Source organism: Garra rufa, chromosome 12 (genome assembly GCF_049309525.1).
Source record: "Garra rufa chromosome 12, GarRuf1.0, whole genome shotgun sequence".
NCBI lineage: Eukaryota > Metazoa > Chordata > Actinopteri > Cypriniformes > Cyprinidae > Garra > Garra rufa.
In genome coordinates, this window is record NC_133372.1 from 1,988,346 (window position 1) to 2,003,528 (window position 15,183).

Genomic DNA, 15,183 nt, shown 5'->3' on the forward strand with positions numbered 1-15,183 from the left:
TTTCAGAAAAAAACAAGTCAAAATTAAGTCAGTTTTTGCTCAGAACAAGCAAAATAATCCGCCAACACTGAAAAAATGATTCATTGAATTTACTAATATTTTTAAAGGTAAGTGGTTGCAATAAATTTATTTAAGCAGCGTTTAAGTAAAAAAACAATGTTGAAAATTAGTCGACAAAATTTGTTTATTTAAATGTAGCCAAAATAAAATGATTGCAACCACCTACCAATGAATAATTTTTTTTTCAGTGAATGGGGTAAGAAGAAAAATCTGATTTCAAACAGAAAACAAGATAGCTTTTCTTACCCCATTGGCAGATTATTTAGCTTTTTTTCAAGCAAAAACTCACTTAATTTTGACTTGTTTTTTTCTGAAAACAATACAATAATTTTTACTCATTTAGAAAATACTTTTGATTTAAGAATTTATGGATTTTTGACTGGAAACAAGAAAAAAAAAATCTAAGTAAGAAAGGCATTTTTTGCCATGTTAATTGAGATTTGAAGCTAAAATCCTTTGAATTCAGCGTCTGTAAAATATTAAGTACTTTATACTTTAAGGTCCACTGAAATCATGATCACAAAGTCGCACACATTTCTTTTCTCTGAAGTTTGTTGATTTGTTTGTGGAGTTTTCCGTGATGATTGTTATTATAGTTTCTAATATTTTAGGTAAACCCACTTCTAAATGTCATGTCAAAATATGTCAAATATGTCAATGTTTAAATGGGCAGTTTTGACCAAATTAAGGTCCAGTACGATTTTTTAAAAGTCTAATTTTTAGAAATCTCTTCTGCTCACCAAGCATTTATTTGCTCAGAAATACAGTAAAAATTGTGATTACAATTTAAAATAGCTGTTTTCTATGTGAATATCTGTTCAAATTTCATATATTCCTGTGATCAAAGCTGGATTTTCGGCATCATTAGTGTCACATAATCTTTCAGAAATCATTCTAATATGCTGATTTGCTGCTCAAGTAACATTTCTGATTAGTATCAATGTCGAAAACAGTTGTGCTGCCCAATATTTTTGTGGAAACTAAGATGCATTTTATTTTTCCGGATTCTTAATTGAATAGAAAGTTAAAAAGTTAAAAAAAAATTCAAAATTTATTTAAATCTTTTGTAGCATTATAAATGTCGTTACTGTCACTTTTGATTGAATAAATGTATCTTTCATGTATAAAGATTAAAAAAAAATTTCTTTAAAAAAAAAAACTCAAAATCTTTGACCCAAATTCTTGAGCAATAGTGCATGTGATACTAGCTTTCTAAATATCCAGATTTAGGTCATATTTTACATAATTAATCTCTCTCTCTCTTTTTCTCCAGCCACGTTGAACCCTGTTCCCCCGAAGCCGGACTTGTTTCCCACGTTGCTCTACTCTCTGCTTCCTGTCATGGCTGTTGCTATCATTCTCGTCATCTCCTTCTGGATGTACCGGCATCTGAAGTTGACGTACCCACCGCTGCTCGTGCCGTCACAGGTACTCTACCTCTATCTCAATATCCTCTTTATCCTCAAGAGAAATATCTGAAGATGTATTTTGGAGAACAGCAGCCTTTGGGAGTCTTTCACATAACAGATTTGTGCTCCTCCTTCATAATAACCACAGTCAATTAATCTACCATTGGGCGCAAATGTTTTCCCTGCAATGTGATTTTCTCACTGTATTTTTTATCTTGCGGTCCAGTACAGTTTAAGACAAGTATCTGCCAGTACACTCTTAAAAATAAAAATGCTTCACGATGCCATAGAAGAACCTTTTTTGTCTAAATGATTCCATAAAGAACCTTTTAATATCTAATGAACCTTAAAGGTTCTTTGTGGCAAAAGAAGGTTCTTTAGATTATAAAAAAAAATGCAAGAAAGAGATGGTTCTTTAAAGAACATTTGACTGAATGGTTCTTTGTGGAACCAAAAATGGTTCTTCTATGGCATCGCTATGAAGAAACTTTCAAGCACTTTTATTTTTAAGAGTGTAGGGTCAGAAAAATAAACTTGAATCAAAACAGAGAATAAGTTTTTCTGACCTTATTGGTATATTTTATTTCACATGTTAACTCACTTAATTTTAATCATTCTTTTGGAATAAGTCTTAATGTCTTGCATTTCAAGTCAGTGTTACTTAAGTATCATTAAAATCGTGTTTCCGTTTTCGTTAATATTTTGAATTAAATTTTATTTTTATGTTTTGTTTAATTTAAATTTTGTTTGATTTGTTTTACAAACCAATCATAAGGGTATATTTTATGAAACTGAGATGAATACATATGAAAGCTGAATAAATAAGCTTTCCATTGATGTATGGTTTGTTAGAATAGGACAATATTTGTTCAAGATACAATTAATTGAATATCTGGAATCTGATGGTGAAGAAAATATCCAAATATTTAAAAAAAAATCACCTTTAAAATTGTCCAAATAAAATTCCTAGCAATGCATATTACTAATCAAAAATTAAGTTTTGATATATTTATTGCAGAAAATTTACAAAATATTTTCATGGAACATGATCTTTACTTAATATCCTAATGATTTTTGGTATAAAATAAAAATTGATCATTTTGCCTCATACAATGTATTTTTGGCTATTGCTACAAATATACCCATGCTACTTAGTTGTTGTTTTTATTATGTCAGTTAATGTTTATTTTAATTCAAGGATTTTTTTTTTATGGTTTTAGTTTTAACCTCACCTCAAGTAATCTTATTTGGGGAAAACAAGATATATGTACTGGAAAACAAGACAAAATAATAATTTTGCTGTGTTCTAGCTTGTTTCTAACTACATTTTCTTATTCCTAAGGGGCTGATTGAGCAACATTCAAATCTCATTTATTTGATTTTTTTTAATTACAGTAATACACCAGAAAAAATAAATCTGTTAATTTGAAGGATGCATACCATCCCAGAATTAAAAAAATAAATAAATCAATCATTTTTTAACAATCTTCATGTTGTGTACTTAGTCAAAGGATTGTGATTGGTCCTTCTTGACCAGCACTAAGATTTGATTGGATGGATTTCCATGTCAGTGTCTCATCACAACATACGAGAATCCGTCACATGTTCTCACTAAAGCTGTTCAACTCATAATTTTTGGAAATAAGTCTGATTCCTGGTTCTGGAATTGATAGGATTTGATTTTAAGAATCAATTCCTCACTACTGCCTTCAGTTCTTGTTTTATAGATCGAAGGAACCTAATTTTGCCAAGACTGCATGATATTAGAAAGTCATAGAAAGTAGCCTTCTCATAAAAATTGCTAAATAAATCGCTGAATATTGTGGACAGCATAAGTCAGTTCCACCGTAAAATAACCTTTGTGAACTGGTTCATTAAAACAATATATCCGAAAGAACCTTTTCATGGAAATGAATCAGAGTTATAAATACTATTAGTGAGCAAGAGGTGAATAAATGCACTGCAAGAAAGGCTTTTCTTACGTAGATTTTTTGTCTTGTTTCCAGCCAAAATATCTAAAAATATTAAATCAAGAAGGATTTTTCTAGACAAGTAAAAAGTTTTTTTTTTTTTTTTAAGAAAAAAACAAGTCAAAATGTAGTGAGTTTTTACTTAGAACAAGCAAAATATCATCTTATTTTCAAACAGAAAACAAGATTATTTTTCTTACACACATGGCAGATTATTTAGCTTTTTTAAGCAAAAATGCACTTAATTATATATATAAAAACACGACTTGTCTAGAAAATCCTTCTTGATTTAAGAATTTTTAAATATTTTGGCTGGAAACAAGACAAAAAAATTTAAGATAAGTATTTTTCGCATCCTCAAACTCAGACAAGCTCAGTACCGACGTTTCGTTCAGTTTATTTCCGTGAATCGACGCTCAGCGATGTTTGATGACTGAGATATGCAGCTTTCATAGGATGCAGCTCTCTTTTTTAGATATGCTTTGTTGAACTGAAAACAGCCCTCAATGAAAAGTTGATTCCGCTTGATCTTTGGAATCGATTCCCAGCCCTAATTCTCAGAGTCTCATCAGTGTTTCTCATTCTCACGCTGTGATTGTTCACGGCTTATTCTTACTCACATCCCAGCGCTTGTGTGCTAGAAACAGTAAACCCCTCTGTTCCTCTCCTGCTAGCACGCCTTTCATATCATGATAGAGGTAAGAGCTTCATTCCTCACAAATTCTCCCATCCTGCCCTGCTGATGCTTTAGTTCTCATCCTGTCATGAGTTTGTGATGCGGTCGCCGTCGTTTGATCGATTTATTTCTAGTGTGCATGGATTAACATTTTTGTATATTTTTGTAATATTCTCCTGCATCAGATGCTGTGTGTTTGTGTTGATGTATGTGAATGAATCATGGGTTCAGACGGTTGTGTTTGTTGTCCGTAGGATCCGGGTTTGACGCCTCCGTCGCCGTTATTGGGTCAGAAGCCGCTGCAGCTGCTGGAGCTGAAGGCTCGCGGACGCTTCGGTTGCGTCTGGAAAGCACAGCTGCTCAACGAACACGTGGCTGTCAAAATCTTCCCTGTGCAGGTATCTGATGTGTTTCATTAATGTTGGTCCATGTTTACCTTCAGCTTCGACATAGATGATTTATAATAATACAATAGGCAAGAAAGCTTGTGGGGTCATTCTTCAATTCAGGTGGCAAATGAGAGGCAGAATTTGTAAAAATTCTTGTTTGTTTGTTTTTTTATAAAATGCATTGCCATGCATTTAAAATTAGTTTAATACGCTGTGCATGAAAATTTAAGCGCAATTGTGATTTTTTTAAAAATTTTATCAAATGAGCCTAAATTCAGATTTTACTAAAAAGGAGGCTGCCATCATGTTGATTTCAAGATCTTGGAAATATTAATTAATATGTATTTATCTGCAAAAAATGTTATATTGTTGCAATTATGTTTCATGATACCTCTGAGGTATGGTGGTAACATGCATATTTTGTTACAAATGCAATCTCCCAAACTAAATTAAATATGTATTTTAAAACAAAAAAGTGCACAAATTGTATTTACCCTACAAAATAAATTTGGGTAGGAATTGAGTAGAATTTAGAAATAATAAACAGACAATATCCCAGACATATACTCTTGTTATTAGCCAGTGTTGGGTAAAGTTACTTTTAAAAGTAATGCATTACAATATTGAGGTACTCCCTAAAAAAGTAACTAATTATGTTACTTAGTAATGGAAAGTAATGTTACGCTACTTTAGCGTTACTTTTTAAATCTGGGCAGGGCTTGCTTGTTTGTTTTTAATTTAAAAAGTTCTATTTTTGTCAAATATAAAAGTGTTTTACATCAAAAGCTTCAGGCTTAGAGAAAAGTAAATTGACGTCTGTACAGAAAAAATGTCAACTCTTCAGCAATAAAATAGGAAAACAAATGTTAGAATACCTTGAGTAATTTTTGCTTATTAGTATGGATGAATTGGATCATCGAAGATTAATAAAATGGGATTAAATACATAAAGGATATTTGTATTATTTAACATATTTAATTATTGCAGATTTCCGTTGAATTTCAGTGTTTTTATTTATTTTGAAGAACACTGTATCTGTTTTTTAGTGAGTGAGATGAATTAATGCATGTTCACATTTATTCTAGAACTAAAGTAACATCTTACTCATGATATCTCTCAACAAAGGAGAGCTTTTAATCAATAAATGGGGGGAAAAAACTAACTGGCATTACTTTATTAAAAAAATAACTCAAATATTTTCTTGTCAATCAAAAAGTAATGTGTTACTTTACTAGTTACTTGGAAAAAGTAAAATTTTTACGTAAGTTGTAATGCATTACCCCCAACACTGATAATAACTTGTTAATAGTGAGAACTGGAACTTAATACTACACAGTTTAAGTACAGTACATAAGAAGTAACTGTAATTAAATTACAGAATAAATAAGAGCAATCCCTTACTTTACTGTACTTTTCATAGAAAAGGTAATTAAATATCAGTAACTAATTACTTAATAACTAGTTACATCATACACTGATCACAACTGTATGAAAGTGGATTGTTTTACAGTGTGAGTAAATGTTGATGTGTTTTCTGTGATCTGTCTTAGAATAAGCAGTCGTGGCAGAATGAATATGAGATTTTTAGTTTGAGCGGAATGAAACATGAAAATATCCTTCACTTCATTGGAGCAGAAAAAAGAGGAAATGGAGTCGATATCGAGCTCTGGCTCATCACATCGTACCATGAGAAGGTATAAATACACACACACACACTCACACATACACACACACACACACACACACACACACACACACACTCACACACTCACACACACACACACACACACACACACACACACACACACACACACACACACACACTCACACACACACTCACACACACACACACACACACACACACACACACACACACACACACACTCACACACTCTCACACACACACACACACACACACACACACACACACACACACACACACACACACACACACACACACACACACACACACTCACACACTCACACACACACACACACACACACACACACACACACACTCACACACTCACACACATACACACACACACACACACACACACACACACACACACACACACATATACACACACACATATACACACCTGTGTACAAAACATTTTAAACAATAGCGTTCTACATCACTATGGTGACCTCACTGTGTCACATGTTTGAGTCTTTTGAAGCATGTGATGATATCTTCTGTGTGTGTGTTTGTACTCAGGGTTCACTGACGGATTTCCTGAAGGCGAATGTTGTGTCGTGGAATGAGCTGTGTCTGATAGCGCAGACGTTTGTGCGAGGGTTGGCGTATTTACACGAGGACATTCCCAACCTGAAGGACGGTCACAAGCCTGCCATTGCACACAGGTACAAAACACTCCTCTCTTTTAGATCAGATCTGTTTCAATGCCACAGACTTCCAAATAGGAGCATATTATAAATATGTGCAAAACAATATAATATTTGATCTCTATTAAGTTGCATTTGAGTTTTTCCCTTCAATTCTTTATCTTAATGTAGTTAGATGTATTATTTATTGACTTATTTTAATTCAATGTACTTTAATATTTTAATATTTATCTCTATATTTTACTGTATAAAGACACTTAACACTGTGATAAATGTTTAATGTAAATATTTGTGAAAAAGTCTTTTTTTATTTTACTTGTAACAGAAATGTATCGCTAGATATATTATTTAAATATTTATTTATAACATATTATATATATATATATAAAATGAATATCTTTCTTTTTTATTTACATTATGTTTACATTTTTATAATCTCTATATATATTTTTTATACAGATGCAATTTATATATTAGAAATGTTTGCATTAAGTTTTTTTTTTGTTCATTATAGTAGTGCTGTGCAACGATTAATTGCATCCAAAATAACTTCTTGATTACATAATATATGTGTGTACTATGTATATATTTATAATGTATATATAAATATAACACAAGCATGGATCTTTAAGAAAAATGTTTATATATGAAATATATGTAATTTTAATTATATCAATAAAAATATAAACATGTAAATAGTTTTAAAATATATACTGTATGTGTGTGTATTTATATATACATAATAAATAAACACATTTTATGTAAACAAAAGGTTTTATTTTGGATGCAATTAATCACGATTAATCATTGCACAGCACTACATTATGGTCAAGTAATCTTAGATGTTTTATTTATGCATTTCTATATACTTACATATAGTTATTTTAATCTGAAATGTATATGTACATGTAAATGTATATTATTTACTTTATTTTACATTGACACAATTTTTTGCTAAACTTGAACCCTAGACCCCAGATTAGATGTTTAACTTCTCTCTCTCTCTCTCTCTGTCTCTCTCTCTCAGAGATATCAAAAGTAAAAATGTGTTACTGAAGAGTGATTTAACCGCCTGTGTTGCTGACTTTGGCCTGGCTCTCAAGTTTGAAGCAGGGAAATCTACAGGTGACACACACGGACAGGTGAGTACGATCAACCAAAAATCATTGCAAAAAGAATGCTTTATTCCCAAATGAACCATCTGTTCGAACGAATCAAATGAATGATATGATTCAGTAATTAAATCAGTGTCTTACCGCCACCTGCTGGCAGATCTGTTCATTTATTTAAATCTTTAATATTTCTGTATTCAAAATTTTATATTTAAAACATGAATTAATGATCATTTTGATTGCTCTCATGTCACCTCTGAGCCTCGTTAAACATATGAAAAGGTAAAAACAAAGGTAAAAAACAAAATTCCCCTGTAAATCACTTTGAGGAGTCAAATATCACATCGTAATAGGAAGGCTAATTTTTTTATCAGAGTTTTGATAAAAAATTTAATTTTTTAGATTAGCAAGAAAAGTAAGCGTAGAGCCCTGAGCCATTATTATTATTATTTTTTTATTTATACAAAATGTGTTAAATCAGCTGCACAAAGGGATTGGCATGCTGAAAAGATTTGTCTATTCTTATTTTTGTTGAATGATAAATATAATTAAAAATCACTGTGCATTTACAGTCAGAGCTTGTGTTGTATCATATTACAGTTCTTATTTTTTTTATAAAAAGGTTTTATATATATTCTATTAATATTAATAATATTGTATTCTATTGATGTTGATTTTACTAGTAATATTCTATTCTGTATTCTTCCTCAATTGATCATTGTTTAGAAAGTATTTGTCATGTTCTGACAATAAGCCATAAATAATAATAATTAACTGTCTAGTTTTTCTTTCACTCAGGAGTAAAAATCTGCCTTTAAAATGGATAGATATAAAGATTTGACATTTATCGTGATAATTATCGATATCGACTGATATGAAAAAAAATATTGTGATTTTTTTTTTTTTGCCATATCGCCCAGCCCTAATTGCTTGTCTTGTGTAAAGGTGGGAACGCGGCGTTACATGGCTCCGGAGGTGCTGGAAGGAGCGATCAGTTTCCAGCGTGACGCGTTTCTGAGAATCGACATGTACGCCGTGGGTCTGGTGCTCTGGGAACTGGCCTCTCGCTGTACAGCGGCCGACGGTAACAAACACTCATTCACTCACACTCAGACTCTATGTCATGGGATAAACCAGTGCTGATCTATCTATATATATATATATATATATGTGTGTGTTTGTTTCTCAGGTCCCGTGGATGAGTTCTGTCTGCCGTTTGAGGAGGAGGCCGGTCTTCATCCGTCTCTGGAGGACATGCAAGATGTTGTTGTGCATAAGAAACTGCGGCCGATATTCAGAGAACACTGGCTAAAGCATACGGTACTACACACGCAAACTACATTATATTTTCAAACATTTTGCATTTTAACATTTTAAAGTCAGCGTGAGCTCGGTTGACCTTGTATACTGTTTAATTCATGTTCATCAGTAATGTTAATTTAAACAAACATTAAGGTCTTAATAATCTTTCCAGTATAATGTAATAAGTTTTTACACATCTTAAGTAATTATATGTGACCCTGGACCACAAAACCAGTCATAAGGTTAAATTTTACAAAACTGAGATGTATACATCATATGAAAGTTCAATAATTAGGCTTTCTATTGATGTATGGTTTGTTTGGATAGGACAATATTTGGCCGAGATACATCTGTTTGAAAATCAGGAATCTGAGGGTGCAAAAAAATCAAAATACTGAGAAAATCACCTTCAAAGTTGTCCAAATTAAGTTCTTAACAATGCATATAACTAATCAAAAATTACATTTTGATATATTTACAGTAGGTATTTTACAAAAAAATCTTCATAGAACATGATTTTTACATCATTTCCTAATGATTTTTGGCATAAAAGAAAAATCAATAATTTTGACCCATACAAAGTTTTTTTGGCTATTGCTACAAATAAACCCCAGCGACTTAAGACTGGTTTTGTGGTCCGGGGTCACAAATAGAGACACTTTTTATTACCCAATTAATGCATTGTCAAGTAATAAAAAATAATACAAATATTACCTATGTGTGGCCACAGAAACCTTAAACAAACCACATGACTATAGAAATACAGATGAAGTCGAAACTTTGCAGAATCTACAAAATGTTAATTATTTTACCAAAATAAGAGAGATCATACAAAATGCATGTTATTTTTTGTTTAGTACTAACCTGAATAAGATATTTTTTTAATAGTTTTTCAATTTTATTTGTCAGTAAATAAAATAAATATAAAAGTAACACATTGTTATTTTAGTATTATTTATATAGTGTTATAGTATTTAATATTTTGAATTGTTTATTTTTAATTCCTATTTAGCTTTATTTTTATTTGAGTTTTAGTAATTTCAGTCATTTTTAAGTGAAATTTGTTAGCTGAAAATGTTACCTGAATTAAAGAGTTTGTTTTTTGTTACCTTATATTTCTATTTATTTCAGCTTTATTTTGAATAACAAAGAGTTTTCAGTAGTTTTAACAATAAAGCCAAAGTTATATTAAAAATATGGAATCTGAAACATATTCTTATATATTTCTAGATTGTAAACAAATGAGTGATTTGGTCACGTGACCCTTTGTACAGTTGACCAGATTTTCTTGCTTTTGTTGAAGTTAAAGATGCTCGAAGATGCACGATGTTCAGGTTTTATTCATGTAGCGCCAGAAATTAAAGTTTTGATATATTTATGGTAGGAAATGTACAAAATATTTTCATGCAACATCTTTACTTAATATCCTAATAGTTTTTGGCATTAAAGAAAAATTTATAATTTTGACTATTGCTACAAATATACCCATGCTACTTAAGACTAAGTAGCATGCTAAATCAAATAATTAATCAAAATATTGGGAAAATCGCCTTTAAAGTTGGCCAATTGTGATATAAACTTGCAATTGCGCGTTATAAAGTCCAGTTCTGAAAAGAAAAAAAGACTGATATATTCACAGAATTTCGAGTTTATATCACACAATTCAGATTTTTTTTGCAATTGCGACTTTGTATCAAAAATTTTTGATAAGGTTTTTGAATTTTTTGAAATTTTTGAAAAGTTTTGATATATTTATGGTATGAAATTTACAAAATATCACCATGAAACTTGATCTTTATCTAATATCCTAATGATTTTTAGCATAAAAGAAAAAGCAATAATTTTGACCCATACAATGTTTTTTTGGATATTGCTACAAATATATCCCAGCGACTTAAGACTGGTTTTGTGCTCCAGAGTCACAAGTTAGTGATGATCATGTGACTAGATTTTCTTGCTTTAGTTGCATGATGTTCAGGTTTTATTCATGTAGCTCCAAAAAAGAGATGCACACCACATGGACAGCTTTCATTATTATTATTTTTTCATGTGTATATGTGTAGGGTCTGGCGATGCTCTATGAGACCATCGAGGAGTGCTGGGACCACGAGGCCGAGGCGCGTCTGTCTGCGGGATGCGTGGAGGAGCGCATCATCTCAATGCAGCGCAACACCAACCTCATCGCCCCCGATGACATCCTCTCCGTCGTCACAATGGTGACCAACCTGGACTTCCCCCCTAAAGAATCCAGCCTATGATGCCGCTCTCTCAGCCAATCGTAACGCAGTATGTGCGAGAGAAAAGCGGACTACGAATGACTCGCGATGTGCAAAACGAGCGCAGGAATGATTCAACGACTCGCACTTACTCTCGGAGGAACTCAAGAGACGAGACACACACGGACGTCTCCGTTTGCACCAAAACCTCTTTTATGCATAAAGGAAAGACTTTTGTGTTTTATATGAACAGCAGCTCTCATGATTTTAGTATAAAAAGGGCGAAACTCTGGACTGCGTTTGCTGTTCGTTTCTGCGAATCATTACCGTCATGCCAATACGAGACACTTCTGAATGTCTGCCGTTCAGCAGCAGCGAATCACACCGATTTATGAGGAATTATGCTGAAATAACCATAAACCTCCCTAAACAGGTATACCTCATTTCGATTTCTCGTGCTTTTTTCTGAACAGCTGCTACGGAGGCGAGGCGAGTAGCTGTAACACACGGTAGTGTTTCTGCCTTTCGCATTTCTGCTTCATTTCATCGCAGTTTGGCTACTCTTTCTAAAGGGTCGTATCGTGAGGAATCAACGCTCGCTTTACTCAATCACAGAATCCAGGGTCCAATATTAACGTCTGCCAACGGTCGATCAATTCAGACATTTTACCACTGTATTTTTTCAACACAATTTTTTATTTTAGTGACACATCATTTGCAAAATGAGCCTCCGTAATTGTCAAAGTGTTTTTAATTCGTATTTATCTTCTAGTGGCCTAATGCGAGGAATAATCCAGCGAATCAAATGATGGAGAGTTCATTTCGACACTTCACTTCAAAAACAACTCATATTCTGCACTTCAGCTTTCTAGATTATGATCACTATATTAACATGTTAACGCCTATTCAGTGTTAGGGTTCAGAAACTTGGGCAGACAAGTCATGATGTCAAGCTATGGAAGTTTAAAACTTTTTTTAAAGGCTTTTTCTCTCATAATACAGACTTGTTTTGCAATTCTGAAAAAACATCACAAGACATAAAATTAGAATTGACTTTTTTCTTGCGATTCCAAGTTAAATCACACAATTCTGAGTTTATATCTTGCAATTTTTTTCCTCTCAATTCAGTTTTTTTGTTTCCTATGGAAGACTGTTTCTGCCACTGAATAAAAAATAAAAAAGGTAATTGCGACTTTATCTTACAATTCTGACTTTTTCTCAGAATTGCAGGATATAAATTCACATTGCTAGAAATAAAATCCAGTTCTGAGATATGTTCACAGAATTGTTAATATCACACAATTGACTTTTTTTTTGCAATTGTGACTTTGTATTTCACAATTCTGAAAATTTGTTTGCAATTGCAACTTTGTATCTCACAATTCAGACTTTTTTCTTAGAATTGTGAGATATAAAGTCTAGTTCTGAGGAGAAAAAAGACTGATATATTCACAGAATTTCAAGTTTATATCACACAATTCTGACTTTATAACTTACAATTGAGCATTTGAATCTCACGATTCTGAGGGGAAAAAAGTCCAAATTATGGGTTTATATGACGCAATTCTGAGACGTAAACTCGCAATTCTCTTTTTTTTATTCAGGGGCGGAAACGGGCTTCCATAGTTTCCACCATAAATTCTGGTGGAATTACAAGTTTATATCTCGTAATACTGAAAAAGAAAGTCTAAGGGATAAAATCAGAATCATGAGATTCTAAAAGAAAAAAGTTCGGAATTAATTTATTAGTATCTCATAATTCTGACTCTTTTTTTTGCAATTGCAACTTTGTATCTCTCAATTCTGAATTTTTTTTTTAGAATTGTGAGATAAACTTGCGAGTTATAAAGTCCAGTTCTGAAGAGAAAAAAAGACATTCACAGAAATTGCAAGTTTATATCTCACAATTCTAACTGAATTCTCGCAATTCTGATTTTTATAACTTTTATCTCACAGTTCTGAGAAAAAAAGTAGAATTGCGAGATGTAAACTCAAAATTGAGAGAGATAAAAAGTCGCAATGACCTTTTTTACGTTTTATTCAGGGGCGGAAACAGGCTTAAAAAGTAAAAACGGTAATTGCAACTTTTTTGCAAGTACAAGTTTATATCTCGTAATACAGAAAAAGAAAGTCTGAGAGATAAAATCAGAATCATGAGATATAAAAAAAAGGACTGAAAGAAAAAAAGTAGGAATCAGTTTATATCTCACAATTCTGACTTTTTGCCCCAGAATTGCACGTTTCTTTAGAATTGTGAGAAAAAAAGTCACAATTATATTTATTTGTTATCCCGTGTCTGAAATAAGCTTCCAAATCAAACAGTCAGAAATCAAACACCAGCAGACAAAAGTAAAGAGTAAAGTGTGTGAAAGCTTGTGCTGTTAGAAATGACATTAGGAACCAGATCTGATCTGAACCATTTAAGATTGATTTATGATGTGATGCATCTTTACAAAGTGGCTGTTGTTGAAGGATGGCGCAGTTAAAAACTAGATTGAACCGACAGCAAATGCTCATTTAGCAGAAAAAGCTGTTAACATGGGTGCAGAACATCCCTTTCCCAACACTAGAAGTTGACCTTGAGGGAAAAATGACCTTATTTAATGACAGTGTTTGCGCACAATCGCATCTTTCAGGGCTTTAAATCTGTCTAACGCCACATTCTCCTTCATCTCTGTCTCTTCTTCTCTTTCTGAAACACTACAGCAGTATTCAGGGACGCAGGATTCTGCTCACTTACAGCGATTATGCAACCGACATGCAGCAGCGATTGCAACTGTAGCATACGGAGTCGAGAACCGCTTCTATTTATTTCATTAATAATGTGACAAACTCTCAGTACTGTGAAAACAAACGCCGCTTGTTATTGCCCTGAATGTGTTTCCCGACAAACCAAGTGTTGGGTGAGAAACAGGTTTGTAAAAGACATTTCAGATCAATCTGTAATCCCCCCGACAACACACATGTACAGCAAATGAATAATGTAAATATGATTGTTGGTTTTAAATTATTAGACTAGCATGATGTTGCTCTGTTCTTTTTGGTGTCACTAATCAAAAACAAGTCCTTTATAAAGAAATTATTCCAGAAGATTGTACTGCGGGGGATTTTCTATGACGTTTTATTGTCTTTTAATGTCTGCAGGCCCAAATTCACTGATTATGCATGTGATTCTCTTTTTTTAAAAATATAAAACATTTTCTTTATAATCTTTTTTTCATTAATGAATGCAGACGAGCTGACAAACTTATTCCTAACATCTTTAAATCATCATGAAATCATTATGGACCCTAGTTGAATACATACTCTTGGCCCTATATACATGAAATGAATTCACATTTAAAATAAATAGTGCTGTCAAGCAATTAATTGCATTCAAAATAAAATATTTTGTTTACATAGTACATGTGTGTGTGCTGTGTATATTTATTATGTAAATATAAATACACACATGCATGTAAGAAAAATAAAATATATTTATATATAATATAAATATATGGATGTGAATACATGTAAATATTCTCAAAACATATAATGTATGTGTCTTTATATATACATAATAAATATACACAGTACACACATATACTATGCAAACGAAATCTTGGATGCAATAAAAATAAAACATTCTGAAGTACTGTATTTCACTGAGAAAAAAAAGTTTATTAAGTTTCTTCTGCTCATCCAGGCTGCATTTATTTGG

The 15,183-nt window shown here is 32.3% G+C and overlaps 1 protein-coding gene across 2 annotated transcripts in view; it reads left to right on the plus strand.

Annotated features, from left to right (window-relative positions):
• The window catches only part of LOC141346384 (activin receptor type-2A-like), a 33,174-nt gene extending 18,601 nt beyond the window's left edge, over nt 1–14,573 (plus strand). For both annotated transcript variants that reach the window (XM_073851238.1, XM_073851239.1), the window contains exons 4-11: nt 1,334–1,488; nt 4,370–4,513; nt 6,055–6,198; nt 6,726–6,871; nt 7,881–7,995; nt 8,911–9,049; nt 9,155–9,285; nt 11,331–14,573. In XM_073851238.1, the coding sequence (XP_073707339.1) occupies nt 1,334–1,488; nt 4,370–4,513; nt 6,055–6,198; nt 6,726–6,871; nt 7,881–7,995; nt 8,911–9,049; nt 9,155–9,285; nt 11,331–11,525 (1,169 nt within the window). In that variant the 3' untranslated portion in view covers nt 11,526–14,573. The remainder of the gene's footprint in view (nt 1–1,333; nt 1,489–4,369; nt 4,514–6,054; nt 6,199–6,725; nt 6,872–7,880; nt 7,996–8,910; nt 9,050–9,154; nt 9,286–11,330) is intronic.
• Nucleotides 14,574–15,183: the final 610 nt, after the last annotated feature.